General features: G+C 35.4%; 1 protein-coding gene and 1 non-coding gene across 4 annotated transcripts; both read left to right on the top strand.

Moving 5' to 3' along the window:
• On the top strand, positions 1-22,572 carry LOC123195600 (transcription initiation factor TFIID subunit 2). 3 transcript variants are annotated; one of them, XM_044609402.1, is made up of 25 exons: positions 1-173; positions 428-761; positions 1,140-1,285; positions 1,370-1,436; positions 4,486-4,685; positions 4,810-4,963; positions 5,221-5,305; positions 5,430-5,521; positions 5,993-6,118; positions 6,211-6,264; positions 6,537-6,605; positions 8,320-8,417; positions 8,534-8,881; positions 8,980-9,067; positions 9,391-9,516; positions 9,599-9,655; positions 11,128-11,207; positions 11,295-11,337; positions 16,817-16,903; positions 18,160-18,249; positions 18,803-18,861; positions 18,940-19,030; positions 19,716-19,881; positions 20,265-20,448; positions 21,313-22,572. In XM_044609402.1, exons 1-25 carry the CDS (start codon positions 58-60, stop codon positions 22,439-22,441), a joined length of 4,089 nt encoding a protein of 1,362 aa, XP_044465337.1. In that variant the 5' UTR covers positions 1-57; the 3' UTR covers positions 22,442-22,572. The 3 variants fall into 3 exon arrangements, with proteins under 3 accessions (XP_044465337.1, XP_044465338.1, XP_044465339.1); XM_044609403.1 differs by having other exon boundaries at positions 100-226; XM_044609404.1 differs by lacking the exon at positions 1-173 and having other exon boundaries at positions 623-761; positions 1,123-1,285.
• Positions 1,944-2,016, top strand: TRNAF-GAA. The gene has a single exon. It is a non-coding gene; the product is annotated as a tRNA-Phe (tRNA).
• Positions 22,573-23,336: the final 764 nt, after the last annotated feature.

Here is a 23,336-nt window from a genome sequence, read left to right as displayed (position 1 = left end):
GTTAGCAAATTATCCAACATAGAGATAGCAAGCTAGCATCAAGCGTGCGAGCGAGCTATGGCGAAGCCTCGCAAGCCGAAGAACGAAGAGACGAAGGCCGAGAGTTCAGGCGCCATAGTCCGTCACCAGAAGCTTTGCCTTCACATCGACATGGATAAGCGACAAATCTACGGGTCTGCCTTCTCACTTTAAGCATTTCTAACGGATAATCTAGGTTCATAGTCCGGTAACGTTACTTTAATGCCAATATGAATTCTTGCAAATGTTATTGCTGTAACTTTAGTAGTATATTACTCCTGTTAACCTAGCAGTCACGTGTAATTGATTGGTTAAGTGTAATTATGAATTCTTGCAAATGTTATAACGGTATTATTAGTTTTAATGAACTAATGCCTATTTTATTTTATTTTATTTTTGTTTGATTTAGCTATACGGAGTTGGAAATTGTTGTACCGGATATCGGGTTTGTAGGGTTACATGCAGAGAATTTGGGAATTGAGAATGTATCAGTAGATGGAGAGCCTACTGAGTTTGAATATTATCCACATCATCAAAATGTGGAGAATGAGAAGAGATGGAGATCAGTGAACTCGCCTAGTACAGCTGCGGATGCTGCTGCTGCAGCATATTTTTCAGCTCTGGAGAGGGAATTGGTACCAAATTTGCTGATCAATTGTTGCAAGCCTTCCAAGGCTTTAACTGAACAGATAGACCAAATGAGTTTAGAGAATAAGCTGGACTCCTCTGGTGAAGCAAAGCAGGTTATTGTGCCTATTTATATCATGTTATGCATTGCTTTAAGCCTTTGACCATGTTATTAACAACATTGCATATTTTTGAAACCTGTAATTTTGTGCACTGTGTACTCTAAAGCATGCTAGTATGCTTTTCTTCTGTTTTACTTACCCTAGGTGTCAACCTTTGCTCTGTGTTTTAACCTGATCCACCCATTGTGATTAGACAAGAACACATTCACGAATGGAGTATATTTAATGCTAGCTGAAGTAATTGATAGTTTTTCTAGCTGGCTTATTGTAGGTTCTGTTATTTGCATTTGGTTTTATTAGAAGGCTGTCTAGAGATATTGTGATGAGGTTTACACATCCGTGGTTTCTCATGTAGGTTGATGTTGGGTGCAGAATGTGAAATTGGTTCATATCGATTATTGGGTGGAGAAAGCAGAAACTGGGATTCATTTTGATGGTAATGTGTTACACACTGATAACCAGATAAGGCGAGCTCGTTGCTGGTTCCCGTGTATAGATGATAGCTCTCAACAATGCTGGTACAAACTCTTTGATTGTGCTGTTAGTTTTTCACTTGCTGATTTGGATCATCTGTAATCTATAAATATTGCATTATCTGTCAGTTATGATCTGGAATTTACAGTCTTCCACAATCTCATTGCTGTCAGCACTGGAAGCCTTCTGTATCAGGTAAGAGGATTCAGTTGAGAATATTTATTAGTGCATTTAAAAAATGCTTGTGATTTTTCAAATATTCATGAATTGTTAGAACCCCTTTTTTCACTTTCTTGAATCTCTTTATTATGTTAATTTTTACTGGATATTTGCTGATTGTTTACTGTTGCCTGTCAATTAATACCTCATATTTCATCAACCAAACATAAATATTAATGACATTAGCATTAGACTAAACTTTCATACGTTTCATGTCACACATATTGCATGGCGTGCAATTTATTTGAGTAACCCAAACCTGACAAAACTTTGGGGCCAATTAGGCATCAAATGCTTCTTGTACTCTTAGTTTATACCATTTATCTGATCCTCCTTCTATGGCAGTATAAGGTTTTGATTTTGGTCATTAGGAGAGAAGTTCCGGTTGTCCAATAAAATGATGCTTCAATTTTTTATTTTACTTTAGTCAAGGATAAGACTCTTAACAGACTGAGGTTTGACTTGGTTAGTGAATAATTTTTTGCGGGGATAGCTCAGCTGGAAGAGCGTCAGATTGAAGATCTGAAGGTCGTGTGTTCAATCCACGCTCACCGCACGCATCTTTGGGATAGAGGGGCTTGTTGAGTTGAGTTTTAACCATTGAGGCTGCTCAAAACCCTTTTCTATGGGAAATATTCATCTCTTCCAAGTTATAATACAAAGTGATGTATGATAGTCATCCTGAACATTGGTGTGAGATGTTTTAGCTGAAATTGGCTCTTAAATCTGATGACCTGACCTTTGGCATGATTTTGTGTATAATGCAGAGGGCATGCTGAGAAATAATGCATGATGAATTATTATAAGCTAATTGTGTGTGTGGAGGCTAATACTAAGCTTTTGAGAGTTATCACAGTTATGATTCTATTTTAGAAGAGAAAGTTGTTTTATGGTTTTCAATTGACGTGTTATATGGAAATAATGTACTGTAGTATTTGTCCAACAAGAAATTTCTAATCTTACAACTTAACAGATAGTATAAGTTTTTGTAAGTTTTGCAGCTCTATTAGAGCTTGAGGCTGGTAGAGTTTTACAAAATTTAAATGAATGTCGTTTTTAAGCTTGTCGGTCTTGCCATAACATATTGCAACCTAAGTCAAATAAAAAAAATGGTAGATTTTTTTTCCTCCTTTGATTGCTTTATCTTACAAGTGGTTGTACAAAACTAAAATGAAATTCTTGGTTTTTCAAGCTTGATAATCTTGTAATAAACTTCCTGCAAATGCCAATATGGAAGATTTGTGGATGGGACAACAAAATAATGCATGGAAAAAAATTTTTCCTTGAAAGGGTGTTGAGGGGAGTCTAATCATATGAGAATGAATGTCTTGCTTTATAGATGGGACAACAATATAATGGATGGAAAAAATATAAGGTACATCTATTTAAATCGTACTATCGTTGTTTATGTGTTTCATAGGAGGATCGGTAAATTAAAGACAGAGACTACAAATCCTTCTAATATTCTCGTTAATTTTTATTTCATCTGATTGAGCTGAGTATGATTATGATAACTTATTGATGGTAATTCTGCTCATGGAAATTTTGGTATTTGGTGGTGGTGAACGTAATAATGGTGGTGGATGTTTCTAATTACAGAGTGATTGTTACTGTAGTGGTATGATGGTGGTGGCAGTGATGGTTTTGGTGGCTCATAATGATGGTGGAAACTCTAGGGATTTTCCCCATCTAGTATATGTGATCATTATGTTGAGTTTTTAGAAGAAACTCCAAGAGCTGGGTTGAGTGGTAAAATATTTTAGTTTCAACCGACAGGTCAAGATTCAAATATTGGGCCTTCTAGTTGGGATATTACAAGAACAATTTTCTTGATTACCATGTAAGTTTGGAAGTAACCTTCAATTATGAAAGGTCAGGGAGACTTTGACTACTAGAAAAAAGTACTTTCTCAAAAGATAGGGAGGTGGGAATAATCAAAAGCTTTAGGTTTTATGCTGACAGCTAGTTCTATTTGAAGAGAATTGAGAATGCTCAATTTGAAATTAAATGTATCTCATGGGATTGTGCAAATAGAATAATTGTTTTCCTTAACAACTATTATGTAATTTATTCTATATAGATTGACTTTAGAGTTGGAATTTAGTGTCGTTTTTTCATTGCTTTTGTTGTTAACTTGATTGCCAACAAATCAAGAGCTAACCTTTATGCATACTTCACACATCTTGCATTGAAGGTCAATTGTGATATTCCACTTCTTTCATTATTGTAAGATTTGTAATGGGGTAATTCTCATTGACTGTAGTGTCCCACATCACTTAAGAAGGAAAGTTGAAAGTTAATTAAATAGTTTGTGAGTTCTTAAGTTGTCAAGACATATGTAAGTTGTGAAGTCTCAAGGCAAAACTGTGAAATACTTTGTGTTTAAAACAAACAATATCTTGACAGTAGATTGAGTTGTTATGGACAGTGATATGTTTTGGATTACAAATCTCAAATGTGAAATCATGAAGGAATGTGTGCCCAAAAAGAACAATATTTTGATAATAAGTCAAGTTGTTAGACCTACCCTGAGGTTTAGAGTCCAATGGAGTTTTAATGATCTCCACTTAATTATGAAAATCATCGTATACCTTTCTTGAAGTTTGTAAAAAACCTTTTTGAAGTACCATAAAACCTATGAAAGCTTACTGGCAAGAATGTTTTGTTTGTATTTGAAACATTCTTTAGAAGGGAAGATGAATTCACCCCCTTCCAAATTCCTGCTTTTTGCTTCTTAAATTGCAGCTTGTCTATTTTATTCATATGAAACCTTTATACAATGCTTCTTTGTATCGTCTGTTCTATTCTATGGTTGAAGCTTTCAGCTTGATCATTGTTATGCAATTGAACGTGTTAAGCAACATATTGATATTTCTCCTCCTTTTCCACCAGGTTGATAATGTTCTACCATTATACATTATAGACATCCAGTGTTCATGTTATATGCTGTATTTTGCATCAATGGAGCATTTAATGATTATTAACTTACAGTTTTTTGAGTCTCATTTTCCATGTACTTTTTCAGGTTTTGAGCAAAGATGATCCTCCTCGCAAGACATATGTATATAAATTGGATGTTCCGGTCAATGCTCGGTGGATAACTTTGGTGGTTGCACCCTTTGAAATTCTTCCTGATCCCTATTGTAGTATCATATCACACATGTGTTTGCCAACTGATTTGCCAAAGCTTCATAACACTGTGGAATTTTTCCACAATGCATTCAGGTTGGTCAATTCAAGTTTTATGGTTATTACTATTCATATTTTTTGTAGAGCCTTTTGATATTGGTTTGGCATCCATGTTTGTTACCTCTTAATGTTGATTGACTAGACATTTTATTTTCGACAGCCATTATGAGGCATACCTTGAGGCAAAATTTCCATTTGGGTCATACAAGCAAGTTTTCTTAGCTCCTGAGGTGGCAGTTTCCTCTTCCACTTTTGGAGCTTCTATGAGTATATTTAGTTCTCAGGTTCTGTATGATGAGAAAGTTATTGATCAGGTTTGTCAGCCAGTTAACTTGATGTTTTAATATGTTTTGCCTTATGGTTGAACTTTTCCATTTTTCCTCATATGTGTAGTAAAAGTGTAGTGTGTTTAAGCTGGGGGTTGTTGTAGACATCAAAATTAGATATGGTTTCATGCTTTTTTTTTTTAAGAGCATAAAATATGTAAATGTCATGACTATCTTTCCACTATGTGATTCACATGTTTTGCTCTTCCTGCATGGGATTTATGGGTGCATAATTTTCTTAACAGGCCATAGACACAAGCATTAAACTTGCATTTGCCCTTGCGAGACAGTGGTTTGGAGTATATATCACACCTGAATCACCTAATGATGGTAAGTTGGTAGAATATGATTCTTCTTACTGCTTGATTTGAATTGGTTTATGACCCTGGCTTATTTAATATAGTTTGAAGATAATATTTACATTGTTTTAGTGATTTTTTGTGCCTATTGCCAGAGTGGCTGCTTGATGGTCTTGCCAGTTTTTTGACGGATTTGTTTATAAAAAAGTTTTTGGGAAATAATGAGGCTCGCTATCGAAGATACAAGGTTTACTTTCTACCAGACTTCTATTTTCTGGGTTGTGCTGCCACATACTCTTATCTATTTTTCAGTGGATTTTGGTAAGGCATGGTATTTTTTGCTTATTGCATCAAATAAATTGGATCAAGCGGTACCAGATGCTGAAAGTCTTACCCTTTTATTTGCTTGAGTTGTGTATGCTTTTGCTTGTTAGTGCAGATGTCTAATGAGAAGAATCTGGTGTAAAGTTACGCAGTTGTTGGAGAAATAGTATAGTGACGCTTTTGTAATTTGTAGATCTGTTAATTGGAGAAATTGTTTTCTTTGTGATATATGTTAGGCTGTGACAACTAGGATTAGGAAATTGTAATTGTGGCGTTTAATATCATTGCAGTTCTTTGTGCTGTCCTTATCGCTAAAAGAAAATAATGCCTTATCGCTAAAAGAAAATAATGCAAGCATACACATAGTGACTACTTGATCTTTACATATCTGTAGGCAAATTGTGCTGTTTGCAAAGCAGATGATAGTGGTGCAACAACTTTGAGCTCCTCCACTTCTTGCAAGGATTTGTATGGAACCCATTGCATTGGTATATATGGCAAAATACGATCATGCAAATCGGTAAGCTTTGAAATTTCTTATTTTAATATTCCCACACTGCGTAAAAATTTTCTTTAGCAAACTCTTTTCACTAGTTAATTGATTTTTTATAGGTAGCAGTTCTTGAGATGCTAGAAAAGCAAATGGGATCGAATTTCTTCCGCAAAGTAAGGCCTAGCAGCTTGCTCTATAGTTAATTGTTATATAAATCCTTTTTGGTTTCCCTTGTCCTTTAGATGGATCTTAACTTTTGTGGATAGCTTTTTCACTCTTGTAATTTCTTCAAGAATGATATTGTTTTAGTTTCTTCTCAAAAGAAAAAAAAAAATTATCTATCATTGGGGAAGATAGTCCCATTCCTGATTTACATGTAAAATGAAAAGAAAGTTCTTGCCACTGACGGTCTTAGGATTTGGTTCTTGTTTCTTTGCAATTGTAGATTTTGCAGAATATTGTTTCTCGGGCTCAAAGTGCAGCACCTCCTGTGCGCTCTCTTAGTACAAAAGAGGTGATTACATTCTACTATAGCATAATGTGCAGTTCATCTATTTTTATTCTAATCCTGCATGTCAGCAAGTTACTCTCATTTTTTTTTTGATTGAATGCACTTACCGGGCATGCTATTATTGGCTATGCCATGCTACATTTTTGTTGTGAATGACATTGCTGTAAAGAATTTTCCATGGCTAAGCAGTTCTGATTTTCTTGGGCAATCCTACATGAATTTCCTTGATCTATAGTGATGGCTACTTCCTTTCTGGTACCATTTAGCGTAATTTTGCAAAGGTCAAAATAATTAACAAAGCTAACTACAGAGTATTTATTTTTTAGAGTCACACACTCACGCAAGTGTAATTAAACAACCACTGATGATCCAGAAATTGTTATGAAAAAATGATTGAGCAAGTCGACTAACATGGTTTTCTTTTCTTCCCAACGAATTGAAGGTATATTTTGCAACTCCTAATTTTATAATGACATTCATGTAAATACCTAAAGAAATATTGAAACAGAAGACTACTTTATTGAATAAAACTTGCAGAGCAACTCTGCTTACATACTAATATATATGAAATTGCTTGGCTCTCACCTCACACAATACTCATATAATTGAGTTTACCAACCCTAACAAGAATCCCAATCAAAGAAAACTTCCTAAATAAGTCTAATAGCTAACTCTCCTAAAATCAATCCCATTTAATGGATATTTTCCTTGTACAAATTCTACATCTCATATTTTCCTTATTCAACTTCTACTATTAATTGCTGTCCTTAGTCCTCTTTTGCCGCATTCCTATTCCCTTGATTATAGACCTTGAACTCCTTAACTTTCTGCTTCCGGTGATGGTAAGTTGCCGCAATTGGGGGCCTAACACTACATTAGAATTTGACTAAGAGGTTAATACAATTCTTCAGGGTTATCAAAGATGATTATTTGATAGAGTTTTGGGGTGAAATTAAACTCAATGAAAAGTGCATACAGCTCACACTTGTCTACTCTAGGTTTTTGTCTGAAGTTATGACACCATCTGAAATTTTAAGTTGATGTAAAATACATATAGTTATATGTTTCTGAGTTTTCTGGCCTCCTATCATTTGTTTTCTGGTATGCACGTATCATTTTGTTTACACAAATGCAACCTATAGCTTAAAATAATATCTTTGGTGATGTTAACTCTAAATATGCCATTGTCTATCTGATATGGAGAACTATCTACTTTGAAACTCTACTGTCGCTTTTAACCGTAATTCCCCAAACACTGTTGTTAAGGGAACAGAGAAAATTTATCTATTTAAGAAAGTTGTTCTAATTTGGTTAACTTTGTGACTTGTAATGCTTTCACTTAAGTATCATCAAATAGAAGGTTTTCGTATGGCAGATAATGATAAGTTATAGTTTCTATTGTTTTTTTTTTTTTTTTGGGCATCACATTGAATTTTAAGCACTTAAGTGTTTATCTCTACATCTGTAGCATTGTCCTCAGTTCTTAGTTTTACCTTGTTTATACTTTATTTCTTTTTTAAATTTAACGTCATCTATTATTGTAACTTTTTGTATTCTCAACTCCTTTTGGATATAGCAATATATGTTGTATCTTGTGACTGGGTCTGTTTCCTTTTCTTCATAATGATGTTTCTTGGTTTAGGTTTTACTTTGAAGCTCTTGAGGCATCTTGGTATTTAATATATTTATCTAAGCATATTATAATTGTGAGATGCAGTTTCGACATTTTGCTAACAAGGTTGGAAACCTTGAGCGCCCATTTCTTAAAGAGTTCTTTCCTCGGTGGGTGGGATCGTGTGGGTGTCCAGTGTTGAGGTATAATTTATGTCAGGGTTATTAATGTATTTTGAACTTTTATTTATAAGCTTTGTAATTCGTCATTGGTAACTTCTGTTTTGATGCCGTATTTTTTCTGGGTTGTGAATCATAAGGATGGGCTTTTCATATAACAAACGGAAAAATATCGTTGAACTGGCGGTATTGCGGGAATGCACTGCTACACCTGATTCAAGTGGTCCAGTTCTCACTTCTAACCTGGATTCTGAAAACCGAGACAGTGATATTGGGTGGCCTGGGATGATGAGTATTAGGGTTCATGAGCTTGATGGTATGTATGACCATCCAGTTTTGCCTATGGCTGGAGACACATGGCAGTTGCTGGAAATACAATGCCACTCAAGGCTTGCTGCTAGACGAGCCTTGAAGCCTAAAAAGGGTTCAAAACCTGATGGTTCTGATGATAACGTTGATGCTGTAGCTACTTTAGATATGCGATCTAGGTATATTCTCATATTACTGAGTTGTTTTGGCATATATTGTTGAGAGATGATTAGGTTTACTAATTTTTGAAGTGTTGAATTCTTTTTTTTTTTGGCAGTATGGAATCCCCCTTGTCATGGATTAGGGCAGATCCAGAACTGGAATATCTTGCTGAAATTCATTTTAACCAGCCCGTACAGATGTGGGTAAGTTGTAGCAGGAAATTGAATGTATTTTCATAACTAATTGTAAGTGAATCTGGTCATTCTCAATGGATGGTTAAACATATAAGACCACTCAATCTGTATGCTAGTTTATACTGTCAATTATATTTTTCATGCAAAGCTTAAAGAAGTTGCAAGTATTAAAATCTTGCTATGGATCCAAATTGTGATTTGGAGCTATCAAACTGTTTTTGTGTCGCACTTTGTTTGAGCTGCTTCTTTTGCTGAAAAAAAAACAAAGAGCTTCGAAGATGTTTACTTGATCAGTTGGATAAGGACTTCATATAGTTGGTATGTTTTGTCAGATAAATCAGTTAGAGAAGGACGGGGATGTTGTTGCTCAAGCTCAAGCAATCGCAGCACTAGAGTCTCTACCGCAACTTTCATTTTCTGTTGTTAATACTCTGAATAATTTCCTCAGCGACTCCAAGGTTTTAATCAATCTCAGAGTTATACTTGGTTATTCTTGCGTGTTTAATGGAATGTGATTAGCTGTATTTTTGTGGTATTAAGGCCTTTTGGAGAGTTCGCGTGGAGGCAGCATTTGCATTGGCTAATGCAGCATCTGAGGTAATATGATCATTCTTACCTGTATTCATTTGAATTGATTGAGCTCTGCTTGGTCCAATGTTTTTTTAACCTAATCTTGTCTGAAGTTGTTAGGCAACTTAGCAAGTAATCAATCTTCAAACAATTTCAACAAAGTAAACGACTGAAATATTTAGGAAATAATCTTAGTTCGTATTGATTGTGGTTGTGTTTAAGAATGACAAGAAGTTATAGAGAAGGAAAATAGCAAAGACACTCCCTAATCTGGCAGCTCGAGAGGTTGGAATCTCCCCAGAATTGTTTAGCTTTTGAGAGCTAAACCCTCTCCCAATCCGCCGGAGGTTCCCAAAATTCTCAGAAAAATAACCCCCTCTCTCAGCCTCAGATTCCCTTTTTATTCTATTTCTCCTCTATCTACCCAAGATTGCAACTGCCATGTGTCTACCCTTTCCCAAGTGGTCCTGACTTGTTTTTCCTGCCCAGCATTTCTGTTGTGCCACCATGCTGATTTAGCCCTAATAGAAGCATAAATTACTTTGTTTGGGAAACTGCATGACCAATGAAGAAATTTAATTTGTGATTGCCCATCCTGATGTATGCATAATCTATAAAACTTCATTGATAGCTAGTTACTCATTTTGTTAGAAAGATATCTTGTAGAATTTTTCCAAAAGAATTCTAAACTACATTTTTTTGGAAGATGTTAATGCTTTTTTGTGTTGGTTCTCAATGTAATTACACGGATTCTTCTTTATATCCAACAATTACTCATAAAAGGAACAAATATAAGTTGTGCATTTAATGAATTTTGAGCAGGGAAAATGAGTTGTTTATATGGTAATTGAACTTGATAGTACTGTGCTATGTTCTTATTAGCTTAACCTTTCAAATTTAGATATAACTTTTAATATAATATTATAGTCAAGTTGAAGGCTTATGTGTGAGTAGGGGTAGATTTAAGCTGAGTCGAGCTCGAGTTTTAGCCAACTTGAGTTTGGTTCGCCTTGAGGGGATCCAAGCTCTCCTCAAACCAATTCAAGTTTGGTTCAGCTTGAGGAGAGTCAAGCTCAAGTTTGGTTATAGTATTGAGTCAAACTCTCGTTGAGCTCGGCTTGATACAACAGCTAAGCACAAACAAGATAATGTTGAGGTCATGGACGTTTCTAGATTAGCCACCACATGTGCTCAGAGAGCCCTCACGATCAAGTTACACATTAATCTCCTAGTCACAATTCTACTAATTTAAGGGCATTAATATCACACACACGCACATATATTACACATGTAGAAATAGATGAAGAATTGCCATTTATTAATCAATATTATGATACAACGTTGTAATGAAATTTGCAACTTTAGCCTCTACAATTGGCTTTAGAACACTTACTCTACATCAAGTGCTTTTTTAATTTCAATGCTTTAGTTTGTGTGCCATTTTAATCTTTATCAGCATTTGGTGCTGATATATGGGATTCTCTGTCATTGTTTTATAGGAAACTGATTGGGCTGGCCTACTGCATTTGGTGAAATTTTATAAAAGTCGAAGGTTTGATGCAAATATTGGGCTTCCCAAGTGAGATTCTAACCTAGCTGGCACTTTTGTGTGATTTTATGGCACTCTAGCATTTGCTATAAATTTTGTTTTCTGATAATCTGGCAGGCCAAATGATTTTCGTGATTTTCCAGAGTACTTCGTTCTTGAGGTAATGCATTGAGGTAGGGTATGTAATGAGTTGCATGAGCTTTACCATGCCTTGCATGAAACCATAGAAAGTTCTTTTCTTGTGATTTATAGGCATTATATAGAGCTATCATTCATACAATTTATGAGCATGAGAGAAGTGTTTGATCGGGCGCCTTGCTGTTGCTTACTTATATTACCTATCAACCTAAAAAAAATTGGTGATGGAGGTTATCTGTTTTCGTCTATCAGTTTGAATAATATAACTTGTGTTAAGTATATGATGCACAGTGAGATCTTCTATGAACTGCATAGATTATGAAGAACCAATGAAAATATCACTTGATGCTCCTTATTGTCACATAAAATCTTTTGGAAATTGACTAATTTGATCTCTCATAGAATCTTGCTAAGAAGAATGTAATATATAATTATAGCAACAAGAGAACTAGACATTGAGGAAGACGTTGACCTTATAAGGGCTAGTTTTATCTTGTTTACCCTTTGTTATTTATCCATGTCTTGGGTTTTTTGCTTTGTTCTTTGATATAAGGTGATCCATGAATGCTAGATACTTATAATTTGTCTTTAATTTATTCTGGACGATTTGTATCTCTTTTGTCAATGCAAACTGTGTGGTAATCCACTGTTACTTCATGAGTTATCATGGTTTTGTTTGTTGTGAGTGTTGAGTTATATATGAGTTGTATCTCTAAATTAGGAAGAAAATAATTAGGGTGATTGTATCTTTGTAAACTAGGAAAGTACATATACTCTTTCCTAAAGTAAGATTTAGAAATTCATATAAATATTGATGTAAATTCACTCTTTTGATTAGGGCTGGATTCAAGCCTAGCCGAGCTCTAGCTCGACTCGGTTCATATATAGTTGGCTCGAGTTCGGCTAAGGCCGGCTCGTTTCGGGCTCGAATTCGGCTCAACTCGTTTTTCATTATCAAAACGATATCGTTTTAATATATATTGATCAAAACGGCGTCGTTTTGTATCAAAAATTTTAATTAGAAAATCTGACGAGTAGAGCTCGAGCTTGACCAAACTCGGCTAAGGCTGGCTCTTTTCGAGCTCGAGCTGGAGCTGGCTTGGCTCGAATCTAACCCTATTTTTGATATAGAATATTTTTCTCAAGGTTATTCACATGGTATTAGAGCCAATATTAGGGTTTTAAATTTTTTTTTCGATAATCTTAATTTATTTTCTGATAAGTTTACGTCATTTTACGACGTTCTTTTTCGACCACTATGCTTCTATCATTCTCCGGTGGTCGTGTCAACACCATTGTGATCGGAACGACTTTGCCGACAATCCCTTGAAATGAGTCGCCATCCGCCGATTCACGTGCTGCCATGTGCCAATCAGACTTCTGGACCCACAGTTACAGATTCTACTGTCCTAGTCTCTCGATCTCCGAATCACTTTGGAGAGTCAAGTGACTATGAGAGTAGAGGCGGTCGTCCAAGATGCAGTTACTGTAATAGATGGGGACATACTCGAGAAAAATGTTATAAGCTACATGGGAGACCTACACACAATGTTAATGTTGCACAATCAGTCCCTCAATCAGCTCCTCTTGATCATCATTCAGAAATTTCAACAAGACAACCTCAATCAGTTCCTCAGTCAGTTACTCTCACTGGAGCTGATTATGAAGAATACCTTCAGTACCAGACGATGAAATAGTCATCTCAATCCTCTATTGCTTCCTTTGCACAGTCTGGTAATTCGATCGCTTGCCTATCACAATCCTCCACTCTAGGACCTTGGGTCCTAGATTCAGGTGCCTTGGATCATATTTCTAGTAACTCTAGTTTATTTTCACATTTTAATCATTCCAAACCCTTTTCAATATTTTGTGATATTCATTGATAATTATTTGCGTTGCACGTGGATATTTTTAATGAAAGGTCGGTCTGAGTTATTTTCTCATTTTCAATCATTTTGTGCCGAAGTTAAAACACAATTTAATTCCTCTATACGCACATTATGAATATTTTTCCACTTCTTTCACAAATTTCATGTCTTCTCAAGGGATTCTTTACTAGTCTTCTTGTGCTTATACCCCACAACAAAATAAGGTTGCTGAGCGCAAAAATAGACACCTTATTGAAACAGCTCGTACATTATTATTATATTCATATGCTCCCCTACATTTTTGGGCTGATGCAGTTCTTACTGCTTGCTATCTTATTTCACAAATTTCATGTCTTCTCAAGGGATTCTTTACTAGTCTTCTTGTGCTTATACCCCATAACAAAATAAGGTTGCTGAGCGCAAAAATAGACACCTTATTGAAACAGCTCATACATTATTATTATATTCATATGCTCCTCTACATTTTTGGGCTGATGCAGTTCTCACTGCTTGCTATCTTATTAATTGGATGCCCTTCTCAGTATTGCAAAATCAGATTCTGCATTCAATTCTCTTCCCTACTAGCCCTTTATACACTATTCCTCCACGTGTCTTTGGTTGCACATGTTTTGTACATAACCTTTCCCCAGGTCTTGATAAACTATCTGTTCGGTCTATCAAATGTATATTTTTTGGTTACTCTCGTCGCCAGAAATGTTACAAATGTTACTCTCTTACGATATGTCGTTACTTTATATCTACTTATGTTACTTTCTTCGAGTGTTCTTCTTACTTCTCTTCATCTGAAACCCAATCTCCTGTCACTAAGAGTCTTCTATTACCTACTTTTAATCCTATTTTCGATGTACGTCCTATAGTCGTCCCACAATCTACGCTCACACAAGATTTGGAACCTGTTTCCCCGATTGTTGACTCTCTTACAAGTACTGATATCACTTCTATTGCTCCAACGACTCCTATTGACTCACTTCCTACTGTTGCATCTAGCGCGGTTGAGGTCCTACATCCTGATGACCAATTTCCTATTGCCATCCGTAAAGCTGTAAGATCCTCTTGTAACCTTAATCCTATTTATACCATTCTTAGTTATCACCGTTTATCCTCACCATATTATGCCTTTATGTCCTCTTTATCCTCCATTTCAGTTCCTAAATTTGTTCATGAGGCTCTTTCTAATCCAGGTTGGAGGCAAGAAATGGTGGATGAAATGACTGCGTTACATCATAATGGTACTTGGGAATTGGTTAAATTACCTTCGAGTCACTTCACTATTGGCTGTCATTGGGTTTACACAGTCAAGACTGGTTCTAATGGTACTATTGATCATCTCAAGGCCCGGTTGGTTGCTAAAGGTTATACTTAGGTTTATGGTTTGGATTATGGTGACACATTCTCTCTAGTGGCCAAGATGTCCTCCGTTCGGTTATTCTTATCTATGACTGCCATTTGTCATTGGCCCTTGTTTCAGTTAGACATCAAAAATGCCTTTCTTCATGGTGAGCTTCAGGAGGAGATATATATGGAGCAACCACCTGGTTTTGTTGCTCAGGGGGAGTCTGATTTGGTTTGTAAACCTCGACGCTCACTATATGGCCTAAAACAATTTCTACGTGCCTGGTTTGGACGCTTTAGTACAGTTATTCAAGAATTTGGTATGACTCGATGTGAGTCGGATCATTCTGTATTTTACAAACACACGTCGCGAGGAAAGTGCATTTATCTAGTTGTTTATGTCGACGATATTGTTATCACTGGTGATGATCGGGAGGGTATCGATAAATTAAAACAGCATCTATTTAATCATTTCCAGACCAAGGACTTGGGAACACTCAAATACTTTCTTGGGATAGAAGTTGCTCAGTCTAAGACAGGTATTATAATCTCTCAGAGGAAGTATGCCTTGGATATTTTGGAGGAGACAGGGATGTTGTGAACCTATTGATTCTCTTATAGACCCTAATGCTAGACTTGTGTCAAGATAGGGGGAGCCACTTGCAGACCCTGGGAAATATCGGAGGTTAGTAGGTAAACTCAACTATTTGACTATCACAAGACCAGATATATCTTTTCCAGTTAGTGTTTTCAATCAATTTCTCCAATCTCCGTGTGATTCTCATTGGGATGCAGCTATTCGGATCCTGAGATATATTAAGAGAGCACCAGGAAAAGGATTACTCTATGAAGATAAAGGTCATACTCAGATTGTTGGATATTCTGATGTTGATTGGGCAGGATCTCCGTCTGATAGACGCTCAACTTCTGGATTTTGTATTTTTGTTGGTGGTAACTTGGTTTCATGGAAAAGTAAAAAACAAGATGTTGTGGCTAGATCAAGTGCAGAGCCAGAATAGCGTACTATGACATTGGCTACCTGTGAGCTTGTATGGTTGAAACAATTGGTTCAAGAGTTAAAATTTGCAGATATATCACAGATGAAGCTACTGTGTGATAACCAGGCAGCACTTCATATTGCTTCTAATCCAGTATTCCATGAGAGAACAAAACATATAGAAATAGACTGCCATTTCATCCGAGAAAAGATTTTATCAGGGTGTATAACTACCAACCATGTTAGCTCCAATGATCAGCTTGCAAATATCCTTACTAAGTCTCTTAGGAGTCCTTGTATTGAATTCATTTGTAACAAACTTGGTGTATATGATTTGTATACTCCAGCTTGAGGAGGAGTGTTGAGTTGTATCTCTAAATTAGGAAGAAAATAATTAGGGTGATTGTATCTTTGTAAACTAGGAAAGTACATATACTCTTTCCTAAAGTAGGATTTAGAAATTCATATAAATATTGATGTAAATTCACTTTTTTGATATAGAATATTTTTCTCAAGGTTATTCACAGTGAGGAACATTATTATTGTTAGAACTAGATTTGGTATTCTGAAAGCTTATGTCTGCCCGTGGAATTTTAATAGAGAATTAAAAGTAGTGCAGGTTAGGGGTGGGCATTGTTGTCAATGCACGCATAACTATATCTTGTGCCGGGTGTGTTGGATGTGAAAATGTTTGTTGGATAGAACCAATTCATTGATGTTTGACTTTTTTTGGTCTGAACGGGAAGCGAGGTTGGAATGCTTTGTTTTCTAGAATAAATTTAACATTGTGCTAGAATTTGGGTGCTATGCTTAATCTCTGTGGCCTTGGAGCATTAATTGTTGGTTGAGGCTGGTAAGAAGCAAGTGAATTGAGGCACACAGCTAAAGCTCTCAAGTTAAAACATGGCTGAAACCACCAGTTGTCAGGTTGCATGGTCTTACTGTCTTCACCAAACTTTTGAAAGAATTGAGAGTTTTGGGGTTGTTTTAGGAAATAGAGTCAGAATGATTTGATAGCTGATTGATTTCCTGCCTTGGAACCAGTCTGACAATAATTAAAGTTGTTTCCTTGTAAGCCCTTTTTGTTTACATCAAGTATTGCTGGTAGAGAAGCCAAAAAAAAAAAAAAGGTATATGCCATATTGAAGCATCACCAATTATGGACCCTCTGATGTCTTCGAAAAGTTGTTACTGCACTGTAATTGAACCGATATCATTTTGTGAACTACTAACCTTTTCAGTTTTCTGTGAGAAATGTGATTTTTTTTATTTTGTTCTTTTAGGCTATTCCACATGCAGTAGCTATGGTCAGAGCAGCAGACAAGAAAAGCCCAAGAGAAGCTGTAGAGTTTGTTTTACAGCTTTTAAAGGTAATTTACCCTATTTCACTAAGCATGTGCACTGCAACAACCTATGTTTGTGTTTTGCGGTGACTTTCAGTGAGATATGACCATTTTAGTGTGAATTTTTGCAAAGAGATTTACAAAAACGGTCTCCTTGCACATTTCATTATTATGACAGAAATTACATTTAGGTTCCGATTACAGTTTGAACAAATTATTACTCAAGGCATTCATACTAATTATTAGGACTTCTGGTTATCTAGTGGTTTGTTTTACTCCCTTAGATACCTATGCCTCTTTGAGATCGCAGATCCTTGTTATTGTTGGTGAATTTTGTGTGCCAACTATTTATTCTTTCTTTTGCTCTAGAGTTTCTGCTCTTTCTTCTTCATTCATCTCAATTTGGAATGGTTTTAATATTCCTGGTTTTCTGTCTTTTATGGGTTATTTTTTATTTGGAGCATATATTTTGGATGCTATGCAGTGTTTTTTAAGAGATTTTGCTGACCCTGTGTGTTTGTGCATCTTGTGGACATGTGGTCTACTTCATACCTGTAACTTTGCTTCATTTCCGTTAATATATTCTCAGTTCCTTATAAACAAAAAGTTTGCTTTTAACTATACTACTCTTTTCCCTTTCTTTCTGTTTAACTTGACTTATTGATGGTATTTAGAACATTTCTATGTTTTCCAATAAAAAAGAAAGATGCAAACTTAAAGTCTTGGAATATGCAAATAAGGAAAATAAAAAACATCCTGATACTGCCAATAAAGGGCAAAAACCCTCAAGGTAATTCACAGTTGAAAGTCAAAAGTTAGAATATGCAAAAAAGGAAAGTCTTTTACATATCTTGTTATCTGTTGATGAGGGGAACTTTACAGCTAAAAATTTTGTAAGCCTTTTCTAATGACCTTTGCTCTGAGCTGTCTTCTTGCAAGATATTCTCTTTCTGTGAATTATAGAAAAGATTAGTTGGCAGTGATAGAGGTCATGGTAATGAAAAAATATATATACTCTTTGAATATGATTAAGTTGGTATATTCAAATTATGATTATGACTACCAGCTTAAGAATTTATATAAATTGACAGTACTAGCAGGATTTATTCATCTGAACAATAAATCAGTTATCTTGTCATTTTAATTGCTTGTGTCATGACCAGAATGCAAGGAACTGGTTTCTCTTGGGTGATCTTACTGCTGATTTTCCTTTTTTAATAAATTTTGCTTTATCAATGTTTCTAATTTATTTTACCTTGTTCTCTTTCACTGTATTTCAACAGTATAATGATAACAATGGAAACCCTTATTCTGATGTGTTCTGGCTTGCCGCGCTGGTTCAGTCTGTTGGTGAACTTGAATTTGGGCAGCAGGTGGTTAACACTATTTTCCTATTTGATTCCTATCAGGCTTATGCTGTGGCTTCTTTTTTGGTTTGCTTACAAAGTATTTTGTCATTTCAACACTTGCTTCTTGCTGGGTTCTAAATCATTTCGATTGCCTAGTATTTTGAAACTGTGGTGTGTTTTTTGAAATTAAGCTTTTAGGTAAAGTCTTAATCATTTAGCTAAAATTGGTTCTTAATGTTCTACCATGTCATCAAAATGAGGCTTAAGCTCAAAATGTAATCTTAATGCAGTGACAGGAAATTTCAGTGTTTATCTTGATGTTATTGGATGTTTGAATTAGTAATGGTACTAAATTTGAATTGTGTGGATTTTGCAGTTCTGTCACCAAGAAAGTTTCTGTTAGAATTCTGATTTCAGTATCAGATGACTTAGATGTAAAATGAGGAAATTTTTTTTTTAAATTTTCTTTGTTAATTATATAAATGTTATAAACTGAAACATGATTATATCTTGCTTTACATTCAATACTTTTTTCTGAAGTCTTCCTGTTGTAAGTGTTTCTTTGATTCTGTATCAGAGTATCCTCTTTCTGTCATCTCTTCTCAAGCGTGTCGATCGGCTTTTGCAGTTTGATAGGTAAATGTGCTTTTGATAGGAAACAACATTTTTCAAATAATAATCGAAACTAACTACCTGTGAAATGGCATTTACCAGGCTGATGCCTAGTTACAATGGGATCTTGACAGTCAGCTGCATTCGAACTTTGACCCAAATTGCATTAAAACTTTCTGGATTCATCTGTCTTGTAAGTGATCTCGCTTCCATTATCCTGTGATAACTTCCTTCTTGTTGATGACCCACTAATTCCTAAAGCTTAAACTGGTGAAAGAAGATTTTTGGAAACAAAAATTATTGCAACTCAAAGCTTGCATATGGAAGTGATATATGAACTTGAAATTCTGAACTTTACCCTCAATCAGAACCTGAAGTTTGGGATCCTAACTCATAACTAAGAATTTTATTTTTAATTAGAGCCTAAACTTCTGAACCTTATATCCCAAAATGAAAAAACATATAGAACAGGTCAAGTTTTGATATCACAAGTTTTTAAATTTAGAAATCAAAGTTCTGAATTTTTTTTTAAGTTCTTGCATTTCAGCTCTGATGTAATAAATTTTCATATAGGTGATGGCAAATAAGTACCATGGCTTTGGTGATTTGTTGTGTGGCCAAATTTAATTGACACACTTATAATGTGATGTAGAAAATAAACATAAAACGTAGGTTTTAAAAAATTTATTGAACTTTGCTCTAAGTTTTAATTTTACTTTACAGAATGCAATATAGTTTATAAAACCTCTTTGATTAATCTGAGTTTGGATCTATAGTGAGGAAACATAAATCCAGAAAGCTTAGATAAAGGGAATTTTTAAACCCTAGTCCTAACAATTAAATTATTTTTATTCACCTGTGGTCATTACTCACTGCAGGATCATGTTGTTGAACTTATTAAACCATTCCGGAATCTGAATACGATATGGCAAGTTCGAATGGAAGCAAGCAGGGCACTCCTTGATTTGGAGTTTCATTGTAAAGGCATAGATGCTGCATTGTCATTGTTTGTCAAATATATAGAGGGAGAGCCATCTTTAAGAGGTTTGCTCTTTCCTCTTTTTCACTGAGTGCAAAAAGCCAAAAACCATCCTCCTGTAGGTTCCAATGTATTTTTAGTTCAGTTGTTAAGTAACTACTCAACCAAAAAATATAAGCTAATAGGAATTAGCCCGGTAACAGGTTTTTTTATTTTGCTCACCATGATTGTATCAACTAACATCACATCAAAAAAGTGAAAAATATTTTAATAATCCACTTATCAAATTTGTGAATTTCATAGATGACCACTCAGGTACTTTAGTTCTAATAACTTTTAAGCAACCATTTACCTGAAGAACTTGAACTCATAGGTAAGAATAAATTGAATTTAAGTTTTAAAAGCTTGCTGCTGGTTTGTGTTAACTCTTTACATTCCTTGCTTTCAGGACAGGAGAAATTGGGTGTTCATGTAATGCGTATATGTCAAGCTGGAGGTGGATCTGATTTCAATGATGAAATTAGGACCGAAACTTTAGTAGCTTTGCTTCATCTGCTTGACAGCCGCATTTCATTCAATAATGTATTTCTTCGTCACCACCTATTTGGCATTTTACAAATCCTTGCAGGAAGGTGAGCCTAATATTTCTACTATCCCTTCAATAGAAATTTTATCCATATGTACGTAGGAAACTTTTGACTATTTGAAGGTAATGACTGGGATATTACGCTCATTTATTGAAGGGTATCATATGAGATAAATCTGCTTTTTGAAGAACAAGAAATACTAATTCAACATCATGGTAATATTGTAGATTCTATTGCTGGGATGGACCTTCACAGTTGATAATCTTGGATTTAGGTTGCTAACTAGTGTTATGAAATATAATGGCTGTGTAATTTTATGGGTGAGATCAACTAAGGTATTTGTCATCCATGAAGAGCGTAAACAAATTTTGGTGAAAAATGGAGAATTTCAGATAGACGTATTATGATGTTTACCTCCCTATGATTAAGTAGTGGTTGATATGCACAAACTTCCACATAAAGTACTGCTCTTAGTTTTAACTGCTATCCAAGTGAAGATAAACAAATAATATGTGAAAAATTATACAGAATAAGTTGCCATAGTTGGCAAAATTGTTACTTTTCGTGGTATTCAGAACTGCCTTTGTGTTTTTGTGGGGTCTTGGTCACTGTAATGCTCTTACTTTTAGTGCTTCTCGCAGAGGTTTTTTAATTATTACCCTGGTTTACCTTTTATTTTTCATGATAATATACTTATCATAATTCCATATTAGTTTTAGAAAATATTAGTGGTTAATTTTTCATGACAAATTCTTAATTTCTGGTTTCATTGTTATTGTGTCCAGAGTAAGGGGGTATTTACTTTTGGGAATATTGAATTTTTGGTTATTTAGTTTCTCTATTTCTCCATTTTCAGAAAAGCATGCTGAAAAGTGATTGTGAAATTGAATTTCAACTCTTTTTTTCCAGAGCCCCTACACTTTATGGCATGCCCAAAGATAAAATATTGCTTCGAGGTGATGGCGATACTTACAGTGACCAGAGGAACATTTTTTCGGCTTTTGTGACAGAAATGAAGCCTACGGAACCTCCTCTGGACATGCCAAACTTTCCACAGGATACTCTAGCTATTCCAGACGTTTCCAAGGAAGCAGATTGTGTTTCAAATGGTCGAGAGGAGGATATAGTGGTTATTCCAGAAAATTTGAAGGAAGCAGACATTGTTTCCAATGGTCATGAACGGAAAATGTCAGTCCCAGAAGTTTCCAAGGATGCAGATACGGTTTCCAACAGTCATGACCGGAAGATGCCAGTTGTTAAAATTAGAGTTAAGCATTCTGCTGCTACCAGTAGAGCCGAGGAGACTGACAATAAAACTTTTGAAAAATCTCAAGGTGGACAACATGAAGCTGATCGAGTCACCAGCAGTTCAGTTTCTGTGGATGCACCCCCAAGAAATTCAGTAGAAGCAGTGAGCATTAACAATCAAAATGTTGAGGAGGTCAACTCATGTCATGATCACGGATCCCGAATGACAGCCAGCATTGGAAGTGCCAAACTTCCTAGTGAAGGTGACAATTTCGGGAAGGAACTCCAGTGCACTGCTGATTCTAGCAAAGTATCCTTGCACTTGCAGCCTGAGGATCCCTCATCACCAAGCATCCTACAAGATAACAATGTTGACCCTCATGCAAAAAAATATGCGAGTCTACAAACCCTATCGGGTACAAGACAAGATCTGAATGGTGGTACATCAGGGAAAGAAAAGGAGAAGAAGAAGAAGAAAGACAAGGAAAAGAAACGGAAGCGGGAAGATCCGGAGTATTTGGAGAAGAAGCGCTTGAAGAAAGAGAAAAAACAAAAAGAGAAAGAGATGGCAAAACTGCTTAGCGAAGAGGTGAAACCACCTTCCGTTGAAATATCTGGTCAGAAAGGGGAAACCACGATTAAGATGGCGACTGTGCAATTGCAGAAAACAATTGAACCCAGTGGACCGAAAGCGGCAATTTCAAAGGTGGAAAGCAGGGCTGATCCTTCAGAAGGTAGTTCTGCCCCAAAAATCCGAATAAAACTGAAAAGTAAGACGCAGAATAAATGATAATGTACATATTCTGTTGCCATTTCAAATATTCTTCTTGACTCCTAGAGAAATATTAACTCTTTTTTACTTCTAGTCTGTTCGTCCCGGCCGGCAATCTATGGAAATACTGTTGATGTGAGTTTCTCCAATGTTGTCTGATTTGTCAGTTCTTATTTCTTTCTTTACCAAGAAAACCATTGTGTTCCTGGCTGGTTTCTTGCTTAGAATGTTCATCCAAATAACATGTTAGAAACTGACATTTAATTTTAGGGTAATTGACACATCAATTATATATATAAATTGTGTATAAAAAATATGTATATATAATTTTATTATTTGGGATAAGGCCTATGGATTGATCTGTGAAAAATAATAAAAACTTAAATAAATTAAAAATATGTAAAATATACATAATATAATATGGATTGGTTTGTGAAAAAATAGATCAGACTTGTTAAGAGCCGGTGAAAGAAAATATGGTTTAGAGGTCTGGATCATGCTCCAGGCCTTATTATGCCGTGAGCACGGCTTACTGTTGTGTTTTCAGATAAAGAGTCTCTGACTGAGCGTGCACGTGAATGTCGATTGGGATTAGTCGCTGTCTCTTTGAAAGAATGTCCGCAGCAATTATTGTTAGTATGGCCAACAATTTACTCACCTCAAAACTCTCTCCAGAAGTAGAAATTTCTGTCTTTCTTTTCTTCTTCACTTTCACCAAATATTTTGATAATTTAACGTGTTATATAATCCTAGCTTTTAAGGGAAATGACATATCTTATATTCTATATATTTTTCTTAGTTATTTATATGTTTTTAATTTGACATATTGGTCATTCAATGCCAGTTAGGCTGAAATTTTAAAATATATAAATTTTCTATTAAATTTTTTATTTTAATTGGCAGTTGTATTCAC

Source organism: Mangifera indica, chromosome 14 (genome assembly GCF_011075055.1).
Source record: "Mangifera indica cultivar Alphonso chromosome 14, CATAS_Mindica_2.1, whole genome shotgun sequence".
Classification (NCBI taxonomy): Eukaryota; Viridiplantae; Streptophyta; class Magnoliopsida; order Sapindales; family Anacardiaceae; genus Mangifera; species Mangifera indica.
This window is presented reverse-complemented; position numbering and strand designations above follow the sequence as displayed.